General features: G+C 62.8%; 5 protein-coding genes across 14 annotated transcripts in view; 4 read left to right on the forward strand and 1 right to left on the reverse strand.

Annotated features, from left to right (window-relative positions):
• The window catches only part of DAG1 (dystroglycan 1), a 53600-nt gene extending 44492 nt beyond the window's left edge, over positions 1-9108 (forward strand). For all 6 annotated transcript variants that reach the window (XM_080387500.1, XM_080387495.1, XM_080387496.1 and 3 more), the window contains one exon: positions 6232-9108. In XM_080387500.1, coding sequence (XP_080243626.1) covers positions 6232-8640 — 2409 coding nt within the window. In that variant the 3' untranslated portion in view covers positions 8641-9108. The remainder of the gene's footprint in view (positions 1-6231) is intronic.
• A 1411-nt stretch (positions 9109-10519) lies between these two features.
• On the forward strand, positions 10520-14404 carry NICN1 (nicolin 1, tubulin polyglutamylase complex subunit). Its single transcript, XM_080387535.1, has 6 exons — positions 10520-10727; positions 11199-11372; positions 11742-11855; positions 12315-12386; positions 13736-13840; positions 13971-14404. The coding sequence occupies exons 1-6, from the start codon at positions 10569-10571 to the stop codon at positions 14010-14012; spliced, it is 666 nt and encodes a 221-aa protein (XP_080243661.1). The 5' UTR covers positions 10520-10568; the 3' UTR covers positions 14013-14404.
• Positions 14405-14438: 34 nt separating this feature from the next.
• Positions 14439-16679, forward strand: AMT (aminomethyltransferase; the record flags this gene model as incomplete). 3 transcript variants are annotated; one of them, XM_080387520.1, is made up of 8 exons in its annotated part: positions 14439-14861; positions 14942-15022; positions 15134-15265; positions 15431-15509; positions 15633-15778; positions 15865-16045; positions 16175-16330; positions 16444-16679. In XM_080387520.1, the coding sequence occupies 8 exons, from the start codon at positions 14439-14441 to the stop codon at positions 16620-16622; spliced, it is 1377 nt and encodes a 458-aa protein (XP_080243646.1). In that variant the 3' UTR covers positions 16623-16679. The 3 variants fall into 3 exon arrangements, with proteins under 3 accessions (XP_080243646.1, XP_080243647.1, XP_080243648.1); XM_080387522.1 differs by having other exon boundaries at positions 14596-14865; XM_080387521.1 differs by lacking the exon at positions 15134-15265.
• A 39-nt stretch (positions 16680-16718) lies between these two features.
• Positions 16719-17855, reverse strand: TCTA (T cell leukemia translocation altered; the record flags this gene model as incomplete). The annotated part of the gene is made up of 2 exons (XM_080387536.1): positions 16719-16818; positions 17308-17855. 2 exons carry the CDS (start codon positions 17853-17855, stop codon positions 16776-16778), a joined length of 591 nt encoding a protein of 196 aa, XP_080243662.1. The 3' UTR covers positions 16719-16775.
• UBA7 (ubiquitin like modifier activating enzyme 7) lies at positions 17781-26380 on the forward strand. 3 transcript variants are annotated; one of them, XM_080387492.1, is made up of 24 exons: positions 17781-17870; positions 17974-18139; positions 18940-19074; positions 19142-19248; positions 19430-19520; positions 19626-19767; positions 19867-19964; positions 20076-20222; positions 20305-20463; positions 20632-20739; positions 20821-20901; positions 20990-21145; positions 21262-21427; positions 21505-21701; positions 21954-22018; positions 22181-22364; positions 22479-22553; positions 22910-23096; positions 23262-23419; positions 23509-23595; positions 23671-23862; positions 25620-25721; positions 25801-25901; positions 26195-26380. In XM_080387492.1, exons 1-24 carry the CDS (start codon positions 17827-17829, stop codon positions 26319-26321), a joined length of 3075 nt encoding a protein of 1024 aa, XP_080243618.1. In that variant the 5' UTR covers positions 17781-17826; the 3' UTR covers positions 26322-26380. The 3 variants fall into 3 exon arrangements, with proteins under 3 accessions (XP_080243618.1, XP_080243619.1, XP_080243620.1); XM_080387493.1 differs by having other exon boundaries at positions 23307-23419; XM_080387494.1 differs by lacking the exon at positions 18940-19074.
• The last annotated feature ends 18 nt before the right edge of the window (positions 26381-26398 follow it).

Consider the following 26398-nt stretch of genomic DNA (forward strand, 5'->3'; position numbering starts at 1 on the left):
GGAGCAGCTTGTTTCTGTCTGTGAGTTCCTGCCCCTTTCGTCCAAGGCATGCAGCAGCTCAGAAGAGCACTGTCTGCTGAGGATACCCAAAAGCTCTGGCAGGTATCATGATTCCCTCTGTGGGGATGCACATGTGCTGCAATTCCTTTCTGCTCACGATGCCAAGTAAATGTGACTTTCTTCAGACTGAGCTTTCCTATAGCACAGCACTGTGCAGTGGCACTGTACCTGTGCCCAGTGAGCAGAAGGCTCTGAGAGGTGCCCATCCTCCTTCCACCACTGTTTTCTGGGCCTTGTGTTTCTAGACAAGACCTGTCTGATGGCCTAGTTTGCAGTTCTGATGTATTTGAGGAAAGAAGGGGGGATGCAAGACCGAAGGCTCCGTCTCGCATCATCTCTGTTGCAAGCCTCCCTGTCAGGGCTGTTCCTTGGAGTCAAAGACTTACAGCTGTCGTGGTCTGAGGGTTGTCCAGCTCCTGCCTTGAGCCATCGTGTCCCCTGACCAGTGCAGCAGCCTCTGTTGCTGCAGGGCTTGGCTGGCACAGTGGTGCCCGGAGAGCTTGGCTGCATGCACACCCCACGCTTGTGGTCAGTGGAGAAGAGGAGTGCACCCGATGGACCCACAGGCAGAGCCTCCCTCCCAAAACAAGGACTCTGTCCTCTGACTCGGAGCCTGCGGGGCCCCTGTTCTCATCGCTTCTCTTGGCTCCAGGTAGGCTGTGCCGGCACCACTAATCACTACAGTGCCCATGGTTCCAGCAGCACTGGGGCAGATCTGAAACCGGTGTCTCTGCCATCATTTGTTTGGCCTGTGCAGGACAAGGCAGCCCGAAAATCCGCTGGCCCATGTATCTGGTTCAGGGCTGAGACTGCCGGTTGCTTCTGCTGACAAAACCGCCTGGTGCTGCTGCATTAGCAGGGGGTTAAGATGAAGCTTGGGCTTAGGCAAACAGCTTAGGTTTGACTCTTTCTCTGCAGTTATATTTGCATTTGAATGACATTTGAATTTCCATTTTCTTTCCCCTGCCCGCTGGTTAATTGCTTGCAGAAGCCTGAGCGCTGCAGACTGGGTTTGACACCGGTTAGGTCAGTTAGCTTGAGCAGAGTTCAGCTTGCCTTCTGTTCAGATGTAGAGAGGGCTCAGCCAGGGTATTTTTCATCATTGGCCACGTGTGTTGGGGTAATGCTGAAGGAGCAACCCAGGAGGGGAGTCCGTGTCATACACTAAATTGTCATCAGTAATTATACTGCAGATGAAATCCCTGGCATGAGGTCTGTCTCGGCAACAGCTGGACACAGGGAGGGGAAGGGAGTAGTGGGGATCTGGCAGAGCTGCAGCAGTATCCGTGCTCACCCCTGCTCAAAAGGCATCAGGGATGGTTTTGAGACTGATTTGAAAGGGTGCAGGAAGGAGCAGAGTCCCTGGCTGCTGCTGCTGCTGCCCACAGGAAGGTCTGGCAGCGAAGTGTGGGGAGATCCTGCCAGATACCTCCAGGGCTAGGGGGATTTTGTAGTGGTGTCCCAAAAGGAGACCCGTGGCCAGATCCTGCAGTACCTGTCTGCTGGCAAAGCACTCGGTGCCCTTTGGGAGGGTTCATCGGGGGCCGGGGGAGGAGGACTGAAGGCTTGGAGGATGAGAGGGCACTCATGTAGGCAAGAATCTGGGTTTTGCCTGAATTCCCTTGGAAGCAGCAGTTTTGCTCGTTTGCTTATCTTTGTCTTGTTGGCTACAGGGCCTTAAGATCTAAGTTTGAAAAAACAAATCAAACCAAACTATCTTCTTTCATGAGCTGACTGCTCTTGGCTGGCCTAAAAATAACAGGCCGTGTATATCTGAAAGGACTTTGTGAACAAGGTCTTCAAAACCAGCCAGACCACTGTATGTATTTAAAATTGCAAACATGGCTGATTTTTTTAATGGTCTTCAATACACTGCCAGGCTTGTGTCATCTTTAGCTGATAAGCATTAATTTACAATTTTGTCAAATAATAGGAAGACAAAGATAGCCTTTTCCTTTTTTTTTTTTTTTTCTTGAGCAACGGAAGAGTTATTTTGAAACCAGACCCTTGAGGGAAATGGCAGGGCTTTAAGGCCGATACTTACTGCGTACATAGAAAACCGGGAAACTTTTTACATGAAAACTAGAGATCCCAAATCATTAACTATGTGTAGCCTTAACAAATACCCTTTGAAGCAATGTTTGAAAGAAACATGGCTAGGACAGAGTCCAGGGCTGCTCCCTGTTCCCAGTTTCACGCCACCACGAACACAGCAGCGACCGTGACCAGGGCAGACCCATGCCGAGGGCTCTGCGGGTTAGTGTTGATTTAGGAACAAGTATTTTTATTCAGCCCGATAACTGCTTTGATTATCTACTCTAATGTGCTGGGCTCTTCCTTTGTCACAAGAACATGGGTGCATTCTGCTGCCAGGGCAGTAGCAGTGGTTAAAGCAGAGCCGTGGCATTGAACGCCTGTGACTTGTTGCTTCCCCAAAGATTTCTCAGGGGAGACACAGGCATCTTCATGGGTTTCATAGGCATAATACACATAAATGTAGTTTTCTTAATAACCTCTTGCAGAACCCTTAGAAACAGTCCACATCTCGCAGGAGAATACAGCTGAACTAGCTCAGCTCTTTTTAAATCAAGTTTAAGTGGGTTTATAAATGTTTTGCAACTGTCACATCCCTGCTAGAACAAGTTGGCCCAGTAGGCAATTGCCTGGCCTGTTTTTGTTTTTCGGGAGAGCCTAGTTTTCAGTGTGAGTGTGTCTAGCTGCAGTTTCATTTTCTAGCGTGGGCCCTTAAGAACATGAGTTCGCATGTTAAACTGTAGGTTCCAATGGTTTTCCAAGCAGAAATATTCAGAGTGGCCTGTGCCTCCCTCACCGTCCTTTTTGCACGTGGGGCTGGCCAGCTTTCCTGAGCGACTTGGCTATCAAACATAGGAACACACATGATTGAAGAGAGAATCAACTCGTGACATGAGATTAAAGGTAACGCTTGGTGTATGTCTGCTCCTCAAGTCATGCGCCGTGCCCGGGGAGGAGGGAGCAGCAGGAAAGCTCTGTATAGTGGGATCCTGTAATTAAGGGCTTGTGCAGAGTGCACAGAAGGGAAGGATTTGTTCCAAGTGTAGCCTGAAATTACACATTCAGCATGCATTTAACCACTCACTATTAAAGTTTTTATTCTTCTTGATTGTGTAAGCCTCAATAATACTGTGGCTTTGTCCTGGCTCCTTATGTTTCTGTTCCTAATGGGCACGCAGCCCTGCCCTTCCTCCCAGTGGGCAGGTTAGTGGCTAATTTTGGCACAAGGGAATAGGGTGGCACCATCCAGCTCGTGCTAATGTAAACGCTGGGTTGCACTGGGCACTGTCCTGGCATCTCAGTTTTTAGAGAGTGTGATGAAATTACACGGGTTTTGGGTTTGGGTTTTTTTGTTTGGGTTTTTTTTGGTTTTTTTTTAAAGAAGGCACAAGTGCAGGTCAGCCCTTCTTCAGGCTGCGCAGCAGACCCTGCCTTTGTTCTCTCTTTGCAGAAGAGATGCCAAGGAAGGACAATTTGGGCCTTTGTTCCCGCAGGAGGGGGGAGGCTCCCCCGCGCCTGTCTCAGGTGGAGAGCTGCTTTTCCTTCGGGCTGGCGGGGGTAAAAGTGGCTTCTGATCTTGCTGCAGGGGGTGGCAAGCAGCAGCCCTGCCTAAACCCACTGTTTGCTGCCAGGCATGTGGGTAAACAGCAGCACCAAGTGGAAGGATATTCATGTGTCAGTGCCTCGGTGCAGGTGGGATGTGGCGGGGTTCAGGGCCTGTGGGTCAGCTTTCTCCAGCTGGTGTTTAAGGAGGAATCATAACTAAACGCTGGGCTAACAGCTTTAAACTCTGCTGTATAAACTATACCCAGCGCATGTCTCGTGATGTGCTCTCCTGCTTGTCCAGGCTGGCCGAAAGCAGAGCTGATCCTTCACGGAGGGGAGGAATGAGGGTGTTGCCTGTGCGATCATGGCCGAAACCCTCTGCAGCTCTTGCACAAAAGCTTTCTCAAGCTGCTCTCACCAAAAGACTTTGGGGTCCTGTGTTAGTTATCCTTGTAGAGCTGCGCGTCCAGACCCTTCAGTGTGCTCAGACCCGTGGGGGGGGGGTGAAGTCTGTGAGCTTCAGCATGCTGCCTGAGCCCTGCCTGCAGCTGTGGGGCTGGGAGAGGTACCCGGCACCCACGGGCTGCCCAGCCCTGCAGCACCAGGCATCGCTCCTCGCCTGTCCATCCCCAGCAGGACCTGCAGGTGGGCAGCTCTGGTGAGCCCAGCCCCGTCCCTGCACCTGCTGCTGGATGCAGGGGCACTCCTGCCAGGCAGGTTTCCTTGCGAAGCTCCTCACTCAGCTTTGTGTTTGGATGAATTATGAAATATGTATGAGCTTTACAGAACTGCAGAGTAACCAAAGCTCCCTTTCGGGAGGAGAGCTGGAGTGCGGCTCTGTGCTGGACTGCAGCACGTCCAGAGCATTGACCAGGCTGCTAAATGTGGCTCTGTGGGCCCCAAGATTACCTGTTTCCTCGGAGTGTGTAGCAGAGATTCCTCTGGAAAGCCCAGGCAGGGCACTTTGCAAACGCCTCCGAGCCCAGGAGGTGGGAACGCTCAAGTTACTCACCCTGGGGTACCTACAGCCCTGGGAAATGTCATAGCCCGTCACCGAGCTGGCAGTGTCACCCCTTCCACCGTGCAGCCCAAGTGGTTCCACTGTGCCTTGCAACCAGCAAACGGCTGTAGCGCAGACAGACAGACATCAGCTGCTGGGAATGGGGGTTTGGAGGTTTGCATCCACCCTCAGCTACACCCAGAGCAGGAGGCAGGAGACCCCTGCATTCTGGCACGTGTGGCTTTCCCCTGCACAGGGTGGGGAGCACCTTGGTGAGGTGTCAGCTGTGTTGGTGACGTGTTGGAGAGAACCAGGGTCTTTGCATGAGTAAAATGGCCAGGAGACCTGCAGGGTCTGGACTTGGGCTGGCTGGGAAAGTGACCCAAAGCTGGAGGAGGAGGGTGGGCTCAGAAAGGCACGGATGGATAAACTGGAACGAGGAGGGAGCCAGTGAGGTTACTGCAGGCTCGCTCCTCCTCTGGAGCATATAGAAATCCCATCGCTGCGTGTCTTGCCCCTGCTGTTGGGCCGCACGGTTTGAACGGGAGGCTTGTGCTCTTGGCCCACGCTTCGCTGATCTGCGCCACAAGTCATGTAAAGGAGGGGAAAAAAAAAAGCGTTGCCGTTGACCTAAAAGAGGTAGTAAATAATAGGCTGGAGTCCTGAGGTACCTACGGCCTGGGCCAAAGCCACCCCTTGTTCGTAGCCTGCAGAAGCACGTTATTATATGAAAGTGAAATCCTTCGTTTTAAGCTAACTGGGCATAAAGCTAGGCTGGCACACCGTCCTGTGTGATGTCCAGCAGTGCCCCAGCCCACGCGCCGTGTCCCTGCCTGCTCGTGCTGGCCATCGTGGTGCTGTGCTGACCGGGTGTCAGGTTTGCTCTCCTTCGTCCCCAGCTTGCCATTCTTCAGGCAGTGCAGGAGGATGCCGTGTTTTAAGCAGCTGCATAGCTCCAAGGTTTGCTGCTGCTTGTTGAGAGCTGGTGTGCCCGAGCTGGGCAGGGGACCCTGAGCCATGGTTTGCCAGCTTCTGGTCCCTTCGGCTCAGCCTGGCTGCTGCGGGATGAAGCTGAAAGTTATCAGAGAAAACCTCTGTTCTGCTGAGCTGCTGGAGTGGTGGGCTTGCAGGGTGTGATCAGGTGAGGAAAGGAGCGATGGCAGGGATAGGAGAGGAAGGAGTGAGAAGAGGAGAGCTGCTGGATCAGCTCTGCTGTATGGCGTAACTTCACCCTCAGCTTTGTAGCTGTCCCCAAGACCTGAACTCCCCTTCTGCCCTCAGAGAAGATGCACCACTTGTGCTTAGTACTTGCACAGCAAGTGCTGGAGAGCTACCGCCTGGCAGGCAAGGGATCCGGGCAGGATTTTGTCACCTCCTGTGGCTCCTGAAGCCCTCTGGAACCAGTGCACGCTGCAGAGCTCATCCTTGCCACCACGTGGAGCATGAGACACAGGCTGCCCCACTCTGGCCAGGATGTTCCTTCCCCAGTTGTTGTGCTTCAGAATGTTTTCTCTAATTCTTTAAATTGTTGCTGCTAGAAACTGTCCTAATGCTGTATTTCTAAAAGCACCTTCTGTTTTTTTGTTTGGTAGATCTCCGAAGCTGGGAAGGACTCCTTGCCTTCTTGGTTACACTGGAACACAGACAGCAGCTCCCTGGAAGGGCTGCCCCTTGAGACGGACAAGGGTGTCCACTACATCTCGGTGACCACATTGCAGCCCTTCCCGAACGGGAGCTACGTGCCACAGACCGCAAACGTCTTCTCCATTGAGGTTCACCAAGAAGACCACAACGAGCCTCAGTCGGTGCGACTGGCTGTCCAAGACACGGGTGACACAGCGCCGTTTGTGTGCAGCTCGGAAGAGCCAGTCACTATCCTGACTGTCATTTTGGATGCCGACTTGACAAAAATGACACCAAAGCAGAGGATTGAACTCTTAAATAGAATGAGAAGCTTCTCAGAGGTGGAACTTCATAACATGAAGTTGGTTCCTGTTGTAAATAACAGACTCTTTGACATGTCGGCCTTCATGGCTGGGCCAGGAAATGCAAAGAAGGTGGTGGAAAACGGGGCCTTACTCTCGTGGAAACTGGGATGTTCTCTGAGCCAAAACAGTGTCCCCAACATCAGCAAGGTGGAGGCTCCAGCTAAGGAAGGAACCATGTCTGCCCGCCTTGGCTACCCTGTTGTTGGCTGGCACATTGCTAACAAGAAACCTCACCTCCCAAAGAGGATGCGGCGGCAGATCAACGCCACCCCTACGCCTTTGACTGCCATTGGGCCACCCACTACTGCCGCGCAAGAGCCACCGACCAGGATCGTCCCCACCCCGACATCACCCGCCATTGCGCCTCCCACAGAGACAACGGCACCCCCCGTCCGGGAGCCCATACCACTCCCAAGGAAGCCTACAGTCACCATCAGAACAAGAGGCCCCATCGTCCAGACACCCACGCTGGGACCGATCCAGCCAACCAGGGTAGCAGAAGGCACTGGCACGGCCTCCGTGCCAATTCGCCCTACAATGCCTGGGTACGTAGAGCCCACAGCAGTGATCACACCACCCACCACTACCACCAAGAAACCGAGAGTCTCCACTCTGAAGCCAGCCACGCCATCTACAACGGATTCCTCCACGGCGACCACGCGAAGGCCTACTCGAAGACCCAAAACACCCCGTCCAACGAAGCCTCCCAGCACAACCAGGTCCCCCATCTCCAAGCTGACAACGGCCTCCCCACCGACCCGTGTACGCACCACAGCTAGTGGGATCCCCCGGCCCTGGGAGCCAAATGAGCCACCCAAGCTGACAAACCACATCGACAGAGTCGACGCATGGGAGGGCACTTACTTTGAGGTTAAAATACCATCAGATACCTTCTATGACAAGGAAGATACCACCACTGACAAACTGCAGCTGACCTTGAAGCTGAAGGAGCAGCAGATGATAGAGGAGAATTCGTGGGTGCAGTTCAACAGCACCAGCCAGCTCATGTACGGCATGCCAGACCACAACCACATCGGGAAGCACGAGTACTTCATGTATGCAACTGACAAAGGCGGGCTTTTTGCTGTGGATGCTTTCGAAATCCATGTCCACAAACGCCCACACGGGGACAAGTCTCCAGTGAAGTTCAAGGCCAGGCTGGAAGGGGACCACAACGCGGTGGTGAATGACATCAATAAGAAGATCATGCTGGTGAAGAAGCTGGCTCTGGCATTCGGCGACAGGAACAGCAGCACCATCACGGTGCAGGGCATCACCAAAGGCTCCATTGTAGTGGAGTGGACAAACAACACACTGCCCCTGGAGCCCTGCCCCCGGGAGCAGATCCGGACTTTGAGCAAAAAAATTGCGGATGACTCTGGCGGGCCGAGCCCAGCTTTCTCCAATGTCTTGCAGCCCGAGTTCAAGCCTCTAAATGTGTCGGTGGTCGGCTCCGGCAGCTGCAGGCACATCCAGTTCATCCCTGTGACAAAGGATGGACGGGTGATCTCAGAGGCGACGCCGACAGTGGCAGCTGGAAAAGACCCCGAGAAGAGCAGCGAGGATGACGTGTACCTGCACACTGTCATCCCTGCCGTGGTGGTGGCCGCCATCCTCCTCGTGGCTGGCATCATCGCCATGATCTGCTACCGCAAGAAGAGGAAAGGGAAGCTGACCATCGAAGACCAGGCCACCTTCATAAAGAAGGGTGTGCCCATCATCTTCGCTGATGAGCTGGATGACTCCAAGCCTCCACCATCCTCCAGCATGCCCCTCATCCTCCAGGAGGAGAAAGCCCCACTGCCCCCCCCAGAGTACCCCAACCAGAGCATGCCAGAGACCACGCCGCTCAACCAGGACACCATTGGGGAGTACACGCCGCTGCGGGACGAGGACCCCAATGCGCCACCCTACCAGCCTCCGCCCCCCTTCACCGCACCCATGGAGGGGAAAGGCTCCCGCCCGAAGAACATGACCCCGTACAGGTCTCCGCCACCCTACGTCCCCCCTTAATGAATGGGAGGCTCTCGGGGGAGGAGGGGCCTCCAGCTCCACACCAGTGCTGTCTGTGGGCCGGCAGCCCCCTCGCCAGCCGGGAACCCGAAACCTTAGCCCGCTCCCCAGCGGCCCTCTCCGGCTGTGCCTGCCACACAGGAGCACTCGTGGGACTTGGGGGGACACTTGTTTTATTTTTGCCTAACAAGCTTTGGTTTTATTTTATTCATAGAAAAAATTCTCGGCTCAAACACGCCTTCCCGCCGGCTGGGCTTTTGGCCGGGGCCGGGGCCGGGGTGGCGGGCAGGGAGGGGGGACGGGACGGGACGGGTCGGGAGGAGCAGGCAGCACTGGGGTAGCACTCTGGGTCCTCCGCTGTTTGCCTTTAACACTAACTGTACTGTTTTTTCTATTCACGTGTGTCTAGCTACAGGACGTAACATGAAAGGTAGCCTAAAAATAATTAAATTCAAGGGACTTTCTGAAGTCGATGTTTTAAGTTTTTACATTTAATCTGCTGTTTACCTAAACTGGGATGTGTAGTTTTGGGGAGGAGGAGGGCAGCACAGTGCTGCAAGTGAGCTCCAGGGCTGTTGATTCAGGGCTGTTGAGGGGGAGGCCCTCGAGGACAGCCAGCCTCATCTTCCTCCTCCTCCTCTGGGGCATCAGCTTCTTGGTTCAGGGTTTGATTCTTTTATTATTGTTTTTTTTAAGCAAAGATATCCTATTTTTCTCATGCATCATAAAATAGTCATCAGTTGAGTCAGACTGGCTTGGGGTACTGATGGCTAAGTGTGGGGGCAGCTGCCCGCACCTCGGGGTGCAGCGCTGTGCTGGGGCAGCTCACAGGAGGGTGAGCCAGGTCCTGTGCCACAACAGTTCCTCTGCTTCCCAGTGAGCGCCAGAGTCAGGGTGGTCTTTTCAGCAAAATCCCTTCCCCGCGAGGTGTTTCAGCAGTGGTGGGCTGTTTGTAGCGTGGTGCCGTCTCTCTGCCTCAGCTCCTCCTTGAGAGCAGTGCAGGGATGGCCTCGCCAGTCCAGGCCGCACATCTCCTCCTGGCTGCTCCATGCCTGGATGCTGTTGGAAAAGATTAAAAGTTTAAAAAATAAATAAAGAAAAGAAAAAAAAAAAAGAAAGAAAAAAAGCGCCAAGAATAGTTAATAGTCAAAATCAGTAAACTCTCAAATCTAATTTTTTACTAAATTTTTGATACATCCTCCAATTGTTTTATTAAAAAAAGACTTAAAAACCGGTGTACCGCTGCCAGCAGTTTGTACGAGCTTAACTTCCGAGTGCCAGCTCCCAGGGACCCACTGCCCTGCTGGGGCCCAGCTCGTCTGAGCCATGGGGCCACCCCTGGCTGCCTTCTGCCCCTTGGCTGCCTCTTCCTTTAGTTCATAGATGTTATTTTTCTCTCCTTCGTGCTAAATCATTTCAAGTGTGGATCCACTTTGTGTTTTCCCTGAGCATTCTTTTAAGGGTCTGTGTGGGAGGAGAAATAACTCCTGTGCGGCAGTGGCGGGGGGGCCCAGTGCACCCCAGGGCCATGCCCATCCCCTCCCTGGGGGGTGGCATGCTGCAGCGCTGGGTGAGCAGCTGGGTGGACTGGGGGCCTGTGGCCAGAGCCGAGCGGCTGGGTAGGCCGGAGCCCTGCCGCTGCTGGCGGGGCTGTCCCCGGGGCCCGCCGTGAGCGAGGCGGGTGTGCCGGCGGGTGCTCACCGCTCTCGGCGTGGCGGGGGCGGTTTCCGCGCTGCGTAAGGACACGTACGGGCTCGACACCCCGCGCGCTCCCCTGCAGCCCCGCCTCTAGCGCCGCGGCGCGGGCCCGGCCGGGCGGGGGTGTGGCGCCCCCTGCTGGCGCGAGCGCGGCTTCCGGCCGGCGCGGCGCGTGACGTCACAGCGCCCGGGCCGGCCCCGCCCAGGAGGGGCGGCCGCGCTGCGCCGCCATGTCGGGAGCGGCGGGGCCGCCCGCGGGGCCGGGCCCTTCCCCGCTGCCCTGCGCCCCCCGCCCCGCCGCCGCGCTCCAGCTGAGCGGGGGGGCCGAGCCGGCGCGGCCCGGCGTCGCCGTCATCGACCTCCGCCTCCCCCGCGGCGCCGCTGCCGACGTGAGTGCGGCCCGGCGCGGGGCGGCCTGGCCCGGGGCGGGGGGGGGCCGGGGGCGGGCCCGGGGCGGGAGGGCCGGGGGGCCGGGGGCGGGCCCGAAATGGGGCGGAGGGTGCCCTGACGGGGCCGGGGCAGGAGCGGGGATGCCGGGGGCGGCAGCGGCCCCAGTACGGGGAGGGGCGGTGCCGGTGCCCGTGCCCGTACCTGTACCGGGGGGATGCCGGTGCCGGTAGTGCCAGGGGCAGCGCCCGTACCGGTGTGGGGCGGGGGCAAGGGGGGTGCCGGGGCCCATCCCAGTAGCGGGTGGGGGGCCCGTGCCGATACCGGTACGGGGGGATGCCGGTGCCGGTACCAGTGTGGGGGCGGGTGTATGCCGGTGCCGGTGCTGATACCAGTATGGGGGCAGGGGGGTGCCGGTGCCGGCCCCACTATGGGGGGTGCTGGTGCAGGGGCTGAGGCCGCCGGTCCCGCAGGTGCAGGAGATCGTCTTCAGGAACTTCTACACGGCCTTCCTGAGCGTGCGGGTGCAGCGCCTCGGCCCTGCCGGCCCCCGCCGCTGGGTGACCTGCCTGCGGGACTACTGCCTGATGCCCTGCCCGCACACCGAGGAGGGCTCCCAGGACTACTTCTCCCTCCGCCGCCACCAGGTCTGCATGGCTGGCCGCTGGCCGCAGCATCACCCACGCCTCTGGGGCTCACCCACCTTTGCCCGCACCCTAGGATGGCTCCTGGTCTCTGGGGTCCTGTGCTGATGCCCCACCACGTCTCCGCGGCAGCGGTGGGCCGGCTGGCCCCTGCGATGCCTCTCCTGCTCCTGCCAGCCCTTCCCAGCAGCAAGGGTCCCCGTGCTGGGCCTGCCCATGCCCCACTCAGCCCAGACAGCCACCTGTGAGCTGATGTTCCCTTCAGGCTCCTTACATCTGGGGTGGGTTGGGGCTGGTTTTGGAGGAGATTCCCAAAGCTGCCCCGGAGCAATGCCAGCCCCTGTGGTGACAGCCCCATCCTTGCCCCGGCAGATGCTGTGTGACATGGACCAGGTGACAGCAGTGCGATTCATCCTGCGGCAGCCCTCCCCAGTCTGGCTCCATTTCACCATTGAGGAGCTGCAGATTTTTCCCCCCGGACAAAAGGTGAGCAGGTGCCAATGCTGCCCTTCCTGCCCGGTGCAGGCGGGGGGTCCAGGACAGGCTACCATCTCCAGCCCTGCACCTGGCATTGCTCCCTGCAGCTCCAGGGGCTTTAGGCTCCCTCCAGAGGACATGAGTGTGGGTCCAAGTCCTTGTCCACGGGAATTTGGGGTCCTGCTGGGGGCCAGGGGAGGGACTGTTCTGGCTGGCCCCAGTCCTGCTCATTTCAGAGGTGGATGTTTATCTGAGGAGCAGAACAGAAGTGGAGATTGCTGCAACAAATTATGGGTTACAAACAGCCACTCAAAAGACAAAATTACAAAATTCCCTTTAATGATGGTAAAGTGACACATATCCATAGCAATATAAATACGGGTGGGCTCCAAACCACAGAACTCTGCATGGTGTGAGAGGGAGGTGGGATTTGGGATACGCTTGTGTGACCCTCTGGATCTGTTTCAGAGCCCCCAGAAGGATTTCCCCTCCTGGCTCTCCCAGCTGACCCCTCCGGAGCAGCCAGCCAGCCTGCACGGGGTGAGTGAGCCCCGCTGTGAGGTATTAGGGGGAAGAAGGGACCTGTGTAGGGTGCCAGCTGAGGGCGTGAGCATCCCCTTTGAGGTTGCCGGCTCCATCCATGCCCTGTCAGCCCCAGGCCTCCACCAGAAATAGCTGTGGAGCCCCAGAATAACCCGTCTTGTGCTGGGAGTAGTTTGCAGCATTCGGAAGAAAAATAGCTCCATGGGGATGTGTGATTTGAGGTGACGTCTACCTGCCCTCTAGTCGGGGGACAGGAACATCCCCATGGGAGCAATGGGTATGCAGCATCGCTCAGCCAGCACGTGGGGTGTGTGGGGGCAGGGTGGCCTGGCTGGTCCCCAGCGCTTTACAGAGGGTGCGCTCTGGGGAGCAGGCACGTGGGTAGAGGGAGGTCACAGCCGTGGCACTTGTTTACGGCTTGCAAGTCACATCTGCCTGGCCGGCAGCCTTCGGTGAGCAAAGTCCAGACAGAGCAGGGCAGGGGTGGGCAGCTGGCTGGCCCACAGAAACCTGCTGAATCAGCCACTGGTGCTGCCCGTAGGAGCCAGCTGGGCCAGGAGCGGTGCCACACCACCCAGCACCTCCGCGGCAGTTCTGCTGCCAGGCTTCGGTGCTACAGAGCTTAAGCTGTGTCGGCATCAAGGCTTCTGCCAGCCCCGGCAGGTCTGGGAGCTCCAGTCCCTGCCCAGCTGTCTGGCAGAGGCTGGAGAGGACGCCCTGGTCCCTTGCTGATCGCTTGGATCACGTCCCCTTGGCAAGGGGTGGTCTGGGGGAGATGCTGGGGTTACTCTGGGCTTGTTCCTGGCAACACCACGAGGCACCCACCAGCAGCTCGGTGCCATGGGCAGGGCCGGGCAGGGGAGCAGCAGCACAGAACTTCGCCCCAGCCTGGAGAGTTGCTGCTGAGCCTGTGAGTCCCGCCTGGCTAAAGGTTCCTGGGGTGAACCTGCACCTGCTGCGGGGTTTCTGTCACCAAACCTGGGGAGCGCCGTAGAGGGAGGCTGTTGAGAAACTCTGGACTGCATGATTACATTTTTAATCATTAGCCAGTAATCTGTTTTCTGTCCTCCCCCTGGACACCTGCCAGCAGGGACGGGCTGTGTCGGCACCATGGCACCTGGGGCTCAGGGTCACCTCTTTCCTCAGCTGCTTGTTTTCCTGGAGCACAGGGCCCCGCTTGCTGCATGTTGGGAAATCACCAGCAGGTTGGGAGTGTGGGCACTATCACAATAGTGCCTGTCTCCCCAGGGGGCACAGCCATCCAGCCCCACCACTGCCCAAGCCCGGGGTGACCCAGCCCATCTGGGCTATGCCCACTCCGCAGCATTGTGCCTGCTTCTTTCCAGGAGCTCCCTGACCCGGAGAAGGTGTCAACAGAGGTCCAGCAAATGTGGGTGCTGACGGAGGTGATCCGGGCTCGCCAGGCAGCTGCCCGCATCGGGCGCTTTGACGTGAGTCCCAGCACCCTGCTCACTGGGGCTCTGGCCTCGCCGCGTCGCTGGCAGAGCCCTCCCAGCGGGATGGGGTGTCCCGGCAGAGCGATGGTGCTGTGCAGGGACCAACGGCTGCTCTCTTTTCCAGGTGGATGGCTGCTACGATATCAACCTGCTTTCCTACACGTGAGCCCCGCAGGTGCCGGCCGGAGGGAGCTGCCTCTCCCGTGCTCCCGGGACTCCAGTGGACTCCGGCACTGCGCATCGGCCTTTGTCCCTGTGGCCCCGGGGGGGGCTCCAGGCTCTCCCCGTGCCCCTTCCCTGACTCCTGCACTCTGGCAGCGGTGGGCAGCGCTGCCGGCCCGGAGCCCCCTGCAGGCCTCTCCAAGGCCGGTGCCCCGCAGCTGCCATGGCTCTGCTCTTGGCTCCGCTCTTGCCGTTGCAGGCAGAGCCCGGCTCCCCCCGGCCCGTACCTCTGCGCCGCGAGGCTCCCGCAGACCAGGGGGTGCTGGGCCGGCGCCCCCCACGCTCGGGGGGCCGAGAGAGCCTCGGGCACGACTAAAAGCTGCTACGTCGGTCCGGCCTGTGCCTGCCTGTCTCTTGGCCGGGGGGGGGGATGGGGGCTAATGGCCGAGCACGGGCAGGACCCGCACCCAGCATCCCCCCGGGTCGGCGGCGGGGGAGGCGGGCCCGAGCGCGGGGGCGGGGCGGGGCCGGGCGGACTCCATGTCCCAGGCGCCCCGGGGCCGTGCCGGGCCGTGCCGGGAGGGAGGATGCTGCGGGCGGGCTGCCGCGCCGCGCTACCCCGCCGCCCCCCGGGCTCCGCGCCGCTGAGCGGGGCCGGGGGGGCGCCGCCCGGGGGGACAGAGGCGGCGGCGGGGCTGAAGCGGACGCCGCTGGACGCCCTGCACCGGTCCCGCGGCGGGCGGATGGTGCCGTTTGCCGGCTGGAGCCTGCCGCTGCACTACGGGCAGGGCCACCTCCAGTCCCACCTGCACACTCGCCGCCACTGCTCGCTCTTCGACGTCTCGCACATGCCGCAGGTAGCCGGGGCGGGAGGGGGGGCTGGGGCCGGGAGGGCACCCGCACCGCCTCACCCCCCTCCCTGCCCCCTTCCAGACGCGGGTGTACGGCCGGGACCGTGTCAGGTTCATGGAGAGCCTGGTGGTGGGGGACATCGCCGAGCTGAAGCCGGGACAGGTACGGGGCACTGGCGGCACCAAGCGTCCGGCAGGGTCAGAGGTCCCCAGGGACACCCCGGGGGGGACAGGCAGGCAGCCTGCCCGTGCTCCTAAGGGCCACATCCTGCAGGGCACCCTGACACTGCTCACCAACGAGAGGGGTGGCATCGTGGATGACCTCATCGTCACCAACACATCAGAAGATCACCTCTACGTGGTGTCCAATGCTGGCTGCGCCGACAAGGACTTGGCCATTATGAGGGTACGGGGCTGCCCGAGCCCCACGGGAGGTGGGGACGTGTGGTGGGAATGAGTCCTCCCACCTTTCGGTGACATCTGTGGCTGCGTGGGGTAAGGTAGCTGTGGCCACATGCAGGGCTGGCACCGGCCTGGCCTCCATGCTAGCAGCCCACTGTCACCCTGGCAGGGCAGAGCAGCGGAGCTGCAGGCCACTGGCAGTGACATTCATCTGGAAGTGTCGGACAACGCGCTGCTGGCTCTGCAAGGTAGTGGGGGGCCCCACGCAGGCCTGCCCTCCTCCGAGTCCTTGTGCAATGGACATCAGTGCCCTCCCCGCATCCCTCCCTTCCCCAAACACTGCTGTCTCCCAGAGCCACCTGCTTTCCCAGGTCCCTCCATGGCACGGGTGCTGCAGGCAGGGCTGTCGGATGACCTAGCCAAGCTCTCCTTCATGAATAGCATTACCACAACAGTCTTTGGCGTGCCAGGCTGCCGGGTCACGCGCTGCGGCTACACCGGCGAGGATGGTGTAGAGGTACCCTGGGAGCTCTAACAGCACCACCACAGTACCAAGGGAGGGGAGGGCCATGCCCTGCTGACCCTGCCTGTGTCCCCCTGCAGATCTCAGTGCCTGCAGGGCAGGCGGTGGAGCTGGCCGAGCGGCTGCTGCATGTCCCCGAGGTGTGGCCGGCGGGGCTGGCGGCCAGGGACAGCCTGCGCCTGGAGGCCGGGCTCTGCCTCTATGGCAACGACATCGATGAGACCACCACACCTGCTGAGGCCGGGCTGCTGTGGACCTTGGGTAGGTCAGGGCCACAGCCACCCCCACCTCCTCAGAGCAGGCAGAGGGCTGAGGTGTCCCCACGGTCCTGGGTGGGGCATAAGAGGACCAGTCAGACATGACCTACCCTCACCCATCTCTGCCCCACAGGGAAGCGGCGACGCACAGCCATGGACTTCCCCGGTGCGGCTATCATCATGGCACAAGTGAAAGAGAAGCCGAAACGCAAGCGCGTGGGGCTGACATCAGTGGGACCCCCCATACGGCCCCACATGGTGATCCTGGGCCCCAAGGGCACGCCTGTGGGTAGGTGGGGGTGGCAGGGCTGGCATGGGCATGGCCCCCAGCTGTACCTGTAGCAGAGGAGGGGGCTGGCAGCCCCAGCCCCCCCTGACCTCCCCATGTCCTTGTGTCCCCAGGCACTGTGACCAGCGGCTGCCCCTCGCCCTCCCTGGGCAAGAACATCGCCATGGGCTACGTGGAGGCAGCGCACAGCCGGGCTGGCACCGCACTCGCCGTTGAGGTGCGGAAGAAGCAGCATCCGGCAGTCGTCACCAAGATGCCCTTTGTGCCCACCCAGTACTACATGGCCAAATGAGGCCAGTGCCCGCCATGGGCATGGTGCCCCGGCCCCAATAAAGCCCCTGCCCCACTCTCCTGGCCTCTTCTCCAGTGACGGCGATGGGTGCCAAAGCAAGGGGTGGCACAGCACTTTAATGGCATGGGCAGTATGCGGCGGTCCTGGCGCTCCTCACTCCCGGTGCGTCTTCGCTGGCTCTGTGGCTGGGCCCTCCCTGCAAAAGAGGGGCAGCGTGAGAGGGTCTGGTACAGCACCCCACTGTGGCACGTGGCCATGACACCCTGCTGTGGCATCCCAGTGTGGTGCCCAGGTACAGCACCCTTCTCTGGTACCCAGGCACAGCACCCCACTGTAGCGCCTGCTGTGGCACCCTTGCACAGCACCCCGCTGTGGCACCCTGCTCTGGTACCCAGGCACAGCACCCCGCTGTGGCACCCGGGCACGGCACCCGGGCACGGCACACTGCTGTGGCACCCGCCTGCTCCCGGGAGCCGGCAGGGCTGGGCAGCGCTTGCCGGGGTGTACTGGTCCGGGGCAGAGCTGGGGGGTGCGCACTGGGGAGCACCGAGCCGGTGCCGTGAGCCGGCGGACGCTCTCCGGGACGCACAGGGCCGGGCCGGGCCGGGGGTGCCGCCGCCGGGGCCGGGCAGGGAGGCCGCGGCGCGGGGCGGCGGTTGCGGGCCCGGTAGCGGTCGAGACTCACCGGGGCGGGCAGTGCCGCTCGGCGGCGCCGTTGCGTCCGGCCGGGCCGGCGGGGGAGAGGGAGTGTGCGCGGGGCCGGGCGGGCCCGGGGCCGGAGGCGGGGCCGGGGCCCAGCCCGGTGCCCGGGGGCCGGCGGGCGGCGGGCCCCGTCCGGTAGCAGAGCGCGGCCACCGCCCCGCCGTAGGCGCGCCAGGCCAGGCGGACGCCCAGCAGGCTGAGGCCCAGCCAGAGCAGCAGCAGCTGGCACAGCGCGGCCCGCACGTCCTGCGCCGCCCACTCGGCCGCCAGCTCCCGGCCCAGCGCGCCCAGCGCCCGCCACGGCGCCTGCCAGCCCATCGCCGCCGCCATGGCTGCGCCGGGCGCGCCGCTGCCTGCGGGGGCGGGGCCTGTGGGGGGCAGGGCTTGAATGGCGGGCGGGGCCTCCACGGGGGGCCTTTGGGGTGGGCCCTTCATGGTGGGCGGGGCCTGCACGGGGCGGGTCCTTCCTGGGCACGTGGCCTGAGCGGTGGGCGGGGTCGCCATGGCGGGCAGCGGCGCGGAGGAGCGCATGTACTCGCGGCAGCTGTGCGTCCCGCCGCCGGGCCGGGGCGGGGGGTCGGGTCCGGTCCGGTCCGGTCCGGTCCGGTCCCTGGGCCCCGCGGCCCCGCTGACGGTCCCTGCCCCGCAGGTACGTGCTGGGCAGCGGCGCGCGGCGGCTGGCCGGGGCGGCGGTGCTGGTGTCGGGGCTGCGCGGGACCGGAGCGCAGGTGGCGGCGGCGCTGGTGCTGGCGGGAACCGGGCGCGTCGTCCTGCACGACCGCGGCACCGCCTGCACTGCCGACCGCGCCCACCAGGTACCGGCGGGGCCGGGCGGGGGGGCCCGTAACAGGGACAGGTACGGGTGAGGGGGTCGGTAACGGGTACGAGCATGGAGGCAAGCAGCGAGTGCAGGTACGGGTGGGGAGCCTGGGTGTAGGCACCAACAGGGATCCCGGTAACGGGTACGGGAAGGGGTCCCGGTAATGGGTACGGGTACGAGTGAGGGTCCCAGTAACAGGTACGGGTATGGACAGGGGTCCCAGTAACAGGTACGGGTGTGGGCGGGGGTCCTGGTAATAGGTATGGGGGAGGGTCCCGGTAACAGGTACAGATATGGGTGGGGGTATGGGTAGATGGCCCATTAATGGGTACGGGTACAGACAGGGTTCCCAGTAATGGGTACAGGTATGGATGGGGGTCCCCATAATGGGTACAGGTGCAGGTGGGGACCTGGCAATGGTAACAGGTACAGGTGGGGGTCCCAGTACTGGGTAGGGGTGCAGGTGAGGGTCCCAGTAATGGGTGTGGTTCCTGGGGGAATCTCTGTTGCAGGTGTGGGTATGAGATGGGGGGCTCTCCCAGTGGGGGGCTCTCCCAGTAACAGGTAGAGGTTGGGCATCATGGTAAGGAGTGTGGAAAGGGAGGTCTCTGTCATGGGTATGGCCCTGGGTGCCCCTCAGTGTCATGGGTAGGGCCCATGGGGTGTCCCATGTCACGGGTGGTGGTCCTCAGCAGAGGCCCCCCCACCAGTGCAGACAGGGCCCTGTGGAGCACCCCACTGTGGCGAGCAGCACCACAAACCCACGGGGTGCCTTGCCATGTGCCCATCCTGCAGTTCCTCCTTGGGGAGAGTGATATAGGCCAGAACCGTGCCGAGGCGTCCCAGCGGGCCCTGGCCGATCTGAACCCCCGCGTGGTGGTGGCTGCTTACACCGGGGAGCTGTTGGAGGACTTCCTCACCTCCTTTCAGGTGAGCCCATGCCCCTGCACCCTGGGACCCCCCAGGATGGCAGTGCCTACTGACAGGCCCGGTGCAGGTGGTGGTGCTGACCGAGTCACCGCTGGAGGAGCAGCTCCGTGTTGGGGACTTCTGCCATGCCCAGGGCATTTGCTTCATCGTGGCTGATGCCAAGGGGCTGGCAGGGTAAGGCGTCTGCCCCATGGTCCTGCCACTGGCTCTGGCTCACCTTGTCCCCAGAGCCCCCAGCTCTGCCGCCCATGTTCCCATCCCACTGGCGGGGCTGCTCAGCCCAGGCAGGACCCGGCAGTGCTTGGGCGGCTTGGCGAGGTGACACCTCCAGCAAAACCCCATCGGTCCTCTCCAGGCAGCTGTTCTGCGACTTTGGGAAGCACTTCATTGTTGATGACCCAGCAGAAGGGGACCCACTGTGTGCCACTGTGCAGCACATCTCCCAGGTAGAGCAGCCTCAGCAGGCTCCCCTGAAATGCTGCTGCCTCCTCCAGTGGCTTTGTGCCACCTGGGTCCGGTCCCCCCATCCTCACATCCCTTCCCCTTCTCAGGGCAACCCAGGCGTGGTGACGTGCATGGGAACAGAGGACAGCCATGGCCACCTTTTCTGCGATGGTGACCTGGTGACGTTTTCTGGAGTGGAGGGGATGGTTGAGCTGAACGGCCAGGAGCCCGTCCCCGTGCGCGTGCTGGGTGAGCCACCCAGGGTGTCCTGGCTGCCCTGGCCTAGGGTTGGGGAGCTCACCAGGTCCAGGGCAGTGACCATGATGTCAGCCCCCCTCTCATCCCCAGATGCCTTCAGGCTGGAGATCAACGACACCAGCTCATTCTCACCCTACCGCCACGGGGGGCTGGTTTCGCAGGTGCGGCTGCCCCAGGTGCACTCCTATGTAAGTCCCCCCTCGGCCCCCAGTGCTGCTGCCCGGGCTGGGGCACCCCGCGCCAAGCCGTGTCCCCGGCCCCAGGGAAGCACTTGCTGAGCCCTGGCGCTGTGCCGGCAGGAGCCCCTGTGCCAGTCACTGGCAGAGCCCAAGATCCGGGTGGCAAGTCCTGAGGAGCTGCCACGCAGCCGCAGCCTACACGCCGCCTTCCAGGCCCTGCACGCTTTCCGCAGGGAGCAGGGCCGCCTGCCCCGGCCCAGGGTGCCGGTGAGTCCTCTTTCTGCCTCTGCCTGGCCCCTGCGGTCCCCCGCCACCCTGCCGGGGGCTGCCCTCGCCCCTCTGCCCGCAGGCGGATGCTGAGAGGGTGCTGGAGCTGGCACGGAGCCTGGGAGTGCAGCAAGGTCCCCTGGACGAGGACGTCGTGCGAGCCTTTGCCAGCGTGAGTGCGGGGGACCTGTGCCCCGTGGCTGCCGTCGTTGGGGCCCTGGCAGCCCAGGAGGCGCTGAAGGTGAGCGGGACGGGATCCTGGCTCTGGGGTCCCGCTGGTCAAGCTCCGCGCAGCTGTCCGGTGGCCTTGGGCGACCACGAGAGGGCACTTGCTGCCTGCCTGGGGACGCTGCGCCGGGCAGCGGGGCTGGGGAACAGGGGACCCCGCTGACGGCCCTGTTCACCCCAGGCCATCACTGGGAAGTTCCTGCCCCTGGACCAGTGGTTGTACTTCGACGCCCTGGAGTGCCTGGGGCTGGAGGGGGCCGCGCAGCTGGCGGAGGAGGACTGCGCCCCGGTGAGAGCGTGTGCCGAGCCCTTCCTGGGTGCCGGGGGTGCCGTGGCCACCTTTGCTCACGCGGCTCCTCTATCCCGGCAGAGGGGCTCCCGCTATGATGGCCAGATCGCTGTCTTCGGGGCTGCCTTCCAGGAGCAGCTGGGCTGCCAGAAGTACTTGGTGGTGAGCCGGGGCAGGTGCTGCGGTGCCTGGAGAGGCTGTGGAGCGGCCGGCCAGTGTGTGGGGAGCTGCAGCCGCTCTGCCCCGGCAGGTGGGAGCCGGCGCAGTTGGCTGCGAGCTGCTGAAAAACTTTGCCATGATGGGGCTGGCGGCGGGGCCAGGTGGGGACCTCACTGTCACCGACATGGACACTGTCGCCCTCTCCAACCTCCATCGGCAGCTCCTCTACCGCTCAGCAGATATATCGGTGAGACACCGCGGGGTGGGGGCTGAGCTCTCCCCAAAGGGCACCTTGGCTGTCCTGGGGGCTCCCCGGGGCTGTGGGGTGGAGGAGAGCTGCCCACCCCCTCTCTGACCTGGCAGAGGCCAAAGTCGGTGGTGGCTGCAGAGGCCGTGCGGCGCATGAACCCTGATGTCAGGGTGACGGCTCACCAGAACCAGGTGGGACCTGTCACTGAGCCCTTCTATGGGGACAGCTTCTTCCGGCGCCTGGATGGCGTCGCCAGCGCCCTGGACACACTGGAGGCCCGTGAGTGCCAGGGAGAAGAAAGGGGCTGAGCCCCCAGATGTGCCCCCCAGCTCCCCAGCACCCCTGGCTCCCTGCAGGTGCCTACTTGGAGAGCCGCTGCCTTCGCTGCCTCACGCCACTGCTGGACTCTGGCACAGAGGGAGCACGGGGGAACGTGCTGGCCATGGTGCCCCCCCTGACCAAGCCACTGGGGCCAGCTGGCACCCCCGGGAATGGCACCTTCCCCGTCTGCACCCTGCGGTACTTTCCCCGCACCATCCAGCACACACTGCAGGTAGGCTGCGCCGCGCTGGCCCCAGCACCCAGTGAGGAGGCACCGGGACCTTTGTCTTCCTTTCCCGTTTCCCACTCTGGCCACAGCCCGGCGGTGGGCCACGGGGCAGGATACGGCCCCAGCTGCTTCCTGCTGGCAGCCTGAGCTCTGCTGCTGGCCCTGGCCCCATCACGGCCTCTCCTACCTGCTGGGCTTGGGCCAAGGGGCGTAAGGAAGGGGTCCCGGTGCTCAGTACCCACTCCCCCTCTGCAGTGGGCCCGTGATGAGTTTGAGGGGCTCTTCCAGCTGCCCGCGGAGCATGTCAGCCAGTTCATGGAGTGAGTGGGCTTCGGGGAGTAGTGCTGGGAGAGAGGCTGCCAGCCCTGCTGGGGTGCTGCCGCCTCTGCCAGGCACGGAGAGTGGGACAGACCACCATGTCCTGCCCAGGTGTCCCATGGGATGGCTCCCGGGCCAGCACCAGCAGCGCCTGTTTTTTGCAGAGACCCAGCTTTCCTGGAGCAGCTGCCAGCAGCGAAGGCCCTGGAGGTCCTGCAGCAAGTGCAGGGGAGCCTGCAGGAGCGGCCACGGGACTGGCAGGACTGCGTGCGCTGGGCCCGCCGGCACTGGCAGAGCTGCTACCACGATGCCATCACCCAGCTGCTGCACACCTTCCCCCCGGAGCACGTGAGCCTGGCACCCATGGGGCTGCCACCCCCCGCAAGCTCTCCCCTCTGCCAGCTGCCTGGCCGCAGCCAGCGGGACTTGTCCCTGGGCCTGACTCTGCTCTCCTTGTGCCAGGAAACCAGCCCTGGTGTCCCCTTCTGGGCAGGGGATAGGACCTGTCCCCATCCCCTGACATTCAACCCTGACAATGTGAGTGCCGGGGAGAGCAGTGGGGTCCCTTACCGGGGACAGTGTGGGCAGGGGGAGAGCCATGCCTGTGCTGGGGGTGCAGTGCATGCCAGACTGTAGTCATGCTCCATCTGCCACGGGCTGTCCAGGGCTGCCACATCCTGGGCTGCGTCTGTCCCTGTCCCCCAGTCAACAAGGACGCTGCTGGGGACAGCACGGGTGTGCTCTGTGGCTAGAGAAGGAGAAGCACCTCCATCTCAACCTCGGGGCAGAGCCAGGCTCCTCTGCCTGCTCATGGCAGTGCAGGCAGCCTGTGGTCACATGGGCCTTGTGGACCACCCCAGCAAGGTGCCCACGGGCCCCACTCTGCCCTGCAGGACACCCACCTGGAGTACATCCTGGCCGCTGCCCACCTCTTTGCCCAAGCACACAAGGTGCCACCGTGCAGAGACCGGGCAGCCGCCCAGACCATCCTCCGCAGCATGGTCCTGCCACCCTTCGTGCCCCAGGAGGGGCTCCACATCCCCCTCACAGAGGAGCAGGAGGAGGCACGGATGCCTGCGGGTGAGGCTTCCTGAGCACCCAGGTTCCCCCAGGCACATCCCCAGGTCCCTGGGCCCAGCCTGGTGGAGGTGGGGCTGCTCATCCCTGCCTCAGCCCACAGGAGAACCTGGATTGAGGCGGGGGGTGGGGGGTGGGGGGGTGAGCACTGTGCTGTGAACCCCGCAGTGCCACGGTACAGGGGCACCACCCCAGGCATCCCTGTGCCCCCAGACCATGGTGGGCTGGCGGAGCTCCTTCAGGACCTGGTGCAGCGAAGGCAGGAGCTGGTAGGCGGTGAGAAGGAGGTACAAGTGCCCCTGATGGAGCCCATCTACTTTGAGAAGGTACACAGGGCTGGGCAGGTGGCCTTGCTCAGCTCAGGGGGGTTGATGTCCCCATGGGATGTTGACGTCCCCATGGTCTTTTCTCACAGGACAATGACATCCACGTGGACTTCATCACAGCAGCATCCAACCTGCGTGCAGAGAACTATGGCATCCCCCCCGCCAACTGGCTGACGGTGAGAGGGGCAGCCCTTGGCGTCGGGGGTCCTTGTCCCATGCAGGGCAACCGGTGACACTCCTCCTGTCCTCAGAGCAAGCGGATTGCGGGGCGGATCGTGCCTGCCATCATCACCACCACAGCAGCCGTGGCCGGGCTGGCATGCCTGGAGGTCTACAAACTGGTGTGGGGGTGCCAGGACCTCAGCTGCTACCGCAACAGCAACTTCTGCCTGTCCGACTGCCTGCTGCTCCGCATCCAGCCCCTGCCGCCCCCCACCTACCGGGTAGGACCCTCTCCGCGGGGTGGGGCAGGTGGGAGATGCCCAGGGTCTCGGGGTGCCCCAGCCACTGTGGGGTGGTGCCAGGGGAGCCCAGGAGCAAGGGGGCAGCCCTGGCTGGGGGGCTCTGGAAACGGGCGCGGGTGTCGCGGTGGGCCGGACGCGCTGTCGGGCAGTGAGGACCCAGCTCCTTCCCCTGGCGCTCACCCCAGCTTTGGGCCCAGCCGGGGTGTTCGGGGGCTCCCGTGGGGCTGAGGCGGCCCCGCCACCCCACAGCGGGCCCCACAGCGAGCCCCGCAGCCAGGGGGCAGGGGCCGCGGCAGCCTCACATCTGGCTTATGGAAACCAGCTGCAGCAGCCGGAGCGCAGCTGGCACGGGGCCGGAGGGGCGGCCGGGGGGAGCGGGGCCGGGGGTCCCGGCTTCGGGGGGCCGGCAGCAGCCGCTGCGCCGGGGAGGGAGCGCGGGGGCGGGGGCAGGCCCAGATTGGGACCGTCTGGGCGATAGAGGCCCCTTTGTCTGGGGGTTTATGGCGTGCGCAGCCCTTCCGGCGCGGCAGGAAGCGCCGATTGGAACCAGATTGGCCCGGGGGGCCCCGGGCCGGGGGCAGGAAGAGGGGGCGGGAGGCGCTTCCCCGGCCTCGCACCAGCTCCCACACCGCTTCAGCCGCCCCACGGCTGCCCCGCGCCCCGCATCCCACCGGCTGCCTGCCCTGTGCCGCCCCGGCCGTGGCGGGCCAGGCCGGCACCATCCCTGGGTGGAGGATGCTGCTGGGGCTGGCTGTGCCCTTGGGTCCCCGCAGCAGCGCCCAGCACCTCTGTGTCCCGCGCCGAGGACGCCTGGTGTGACGTTTCACGCCCAGCCACTTGGCTGCAGTGGGAGTGTGTGCCCCCCAGGCCCGCTTGAAGTGACCCGTGGTCCCACAGGGGGCAGGGGAGCCCACCCTGGGGGGCAGCCTCAGCCAGAGGGATGCACTTTCCGGGGTGCTGGGACGGACGGTGGCATTCCCGCTGCTGGGCAGTCGCCACCCCGGTGAGGATGGGGTTAAGCGCTTTCCGCCCTGGTGGGGTAAGTGCAGGCAGCAGAAGGCAGGCGGTGGGAAGGCAGCAGAAGGCAGGAGGGGAGAGCGGCCAGGTGCGAACACCCCTTCCTGAGCGGGGCCGGGGCCAGGGCCAGGCAGGGGCTGGTGCTGCCTGCGGTGAGGGCAGATGGCAGGGCAGCCCTGCCAGACGGTGTGGGGCCGCATCCAGCACTTGGCCCTAAGGCTGGCACCTCGCTGGCCCCCTCGGGCCGGAGCCGGGGTCAGGGGGCTGCGGGTATGAGAAGAGGTGATTGTGTGGGGCTGGGCAGCACTTCAATGGCCCTTTGTGCGCCCTTCCTGGCCTGGGGCTGGGGCAGTGCTGGCCCCACGCCAACCCTGGCCCCTGCAGTGCTGAGGGGATGGAGGTGCCCCCCACTGTCCCCGGACCTTGGGGGTACGGGGGGGGGGGGGGGTTGGCAGTGCTCTTATTGCCTCCTAGACCCAGCGGTGCCAGGGGGGTGGCAGCTCAGTGCCTCTGGACCCCAGCAGCACTGGGGAGACAGTTGTATCCCCCGTTGCCCCTGGTCCAGCAACGGTGCCCTCGTCCCCCTGCCCTCAGACTGGTCCCTTTGCCCGCCCTGCTGTACCCCAGCCCTCGTGCTCCACCAGGCCCTGCCCCATGGGCATGGGCAGCCGGGATGCTGGGTGCCAGCGCCAGCTGCTACCCTGTGCTCCCCCTTGCAGTACGGCGGGAGAGAGTGGAACTGCTGGGACCGGCTGGAGATGCAGGCAGTTGGCACAGATGGGCAGGAGGCAACAGTGCAAGAGGTGCTGGACTGGCTTCAGGTGAGCCCAGTGCAGACAGCACCCAATCAGGTCACCCTGGTGGGGTGCAGGGCCAGATCCTGATACCTGCCTCTTGCAGAGGACACATGGCTGGACCGTGACCATGCTCCTGTGTGGCCACACCGTGCTCTACGACAGGGAGGAGGATGAAGAGACACGGGCCCAGCAGCAGGCACAGAGGTAGGTCCCCGGCTCTGGGGCCCAATCCTGCCCCGGGGAGGCTGCCAGACCCCTCTCCCTCCATCCTGAGCTGCTCCAGCTGTAGCACAGCTCCCGGCCAGCTGCTGGATAAACATCCTGCCGGCAGCACTTCCCGTGGCAGGACCCCTGCCCGGCCCCTCGCTGCTGGCCCCTGCGTCCCCCAGCCTGGCTGGGCGCCCCAGCAGGGCCTAAGACATCCCCCCACCGTGGGATGCCTGGCCAGCCTCGGGGGTACAAGCCAGCATACCCAAAACCCCCTTTCTGTGCCACAGGTTATCAGGGAATCTGGAGGATACTGGGGAGCTGCGACAGCGTGAGCTGGAGCTGCTGTATGTGTGCGAGGGAGAGGAGGCTGAGACTGAAGATACCCGTCCCCCTCTCCTCTGCTCCCTACCCTAAGCGAGGGGCCGGCACCCCCTGTCCCATCCAATAAAAACTGCAGGATGCATTAGCCCTCATCACCGAACGCCCCTGCC

Source organism: Falco punctatus, assembly GCF_963210335.1.
Source record: "Falco punctatus genome assembly, chromosome: 4".
NCBI lineage: Eukaryota > Metazoa > Chordata > Aves > Falconiformes > Falconidae > Falco > Falco punctatus.

What these genes read in the sequence shown, in the direction of transcription:
- NICN1 (XM_080387535.1), top strand. Translation starts at nt 10,569, where the DNA reads ATGTCGGGAGCGGCGGGGCCGCCCGCGGGGCCGGGCCCTTCCCCGCTG. An exon ending in TCTCCCTCCGCCGCCACCAG is followed by an intron (nt 11,373 to 11,741) that starts GTCTGCATGGCT and finishes TTGCCCCGGCAG; the next exon opens with ATGCTGTGTGACATGGACCA. An exon ending in TTTTTCCCCCCGGACAAAAG is followed by an intron (nt 11,856 to 12,314) that starts GTGAGCAGGTGC and finishes GATCTGTTTCAG; the next exon opens with AGCCCCCAGAAGGATTTCCC.
- UBA7 (XM_080387492.1), top strand. Translation starts at nt 17,827, where the DNA reads ATGGCGGGCAGCGGCGCGGAGGAGCGCATGTACTCGCGGCAGCT. An exon ending in GATGCCAAGGGGCTGGCAGG is followed by an intron (nt 19,249 to 19,429) that starts GTAAGGCGTCTG and finishes GGTCCTCTCCAG; the next exon opens with GCAGCTGTTCTGCGACTTTG. An exon ending in CCTGGACACACTGGAGGCCC is followed by an intron (nt 21,428 to 21,504) that starts GTGAGTGCCAGG and finishes GGCTCCCTGCAG; the next exon opens with GTGCCTACTTGGAGAGCCGC.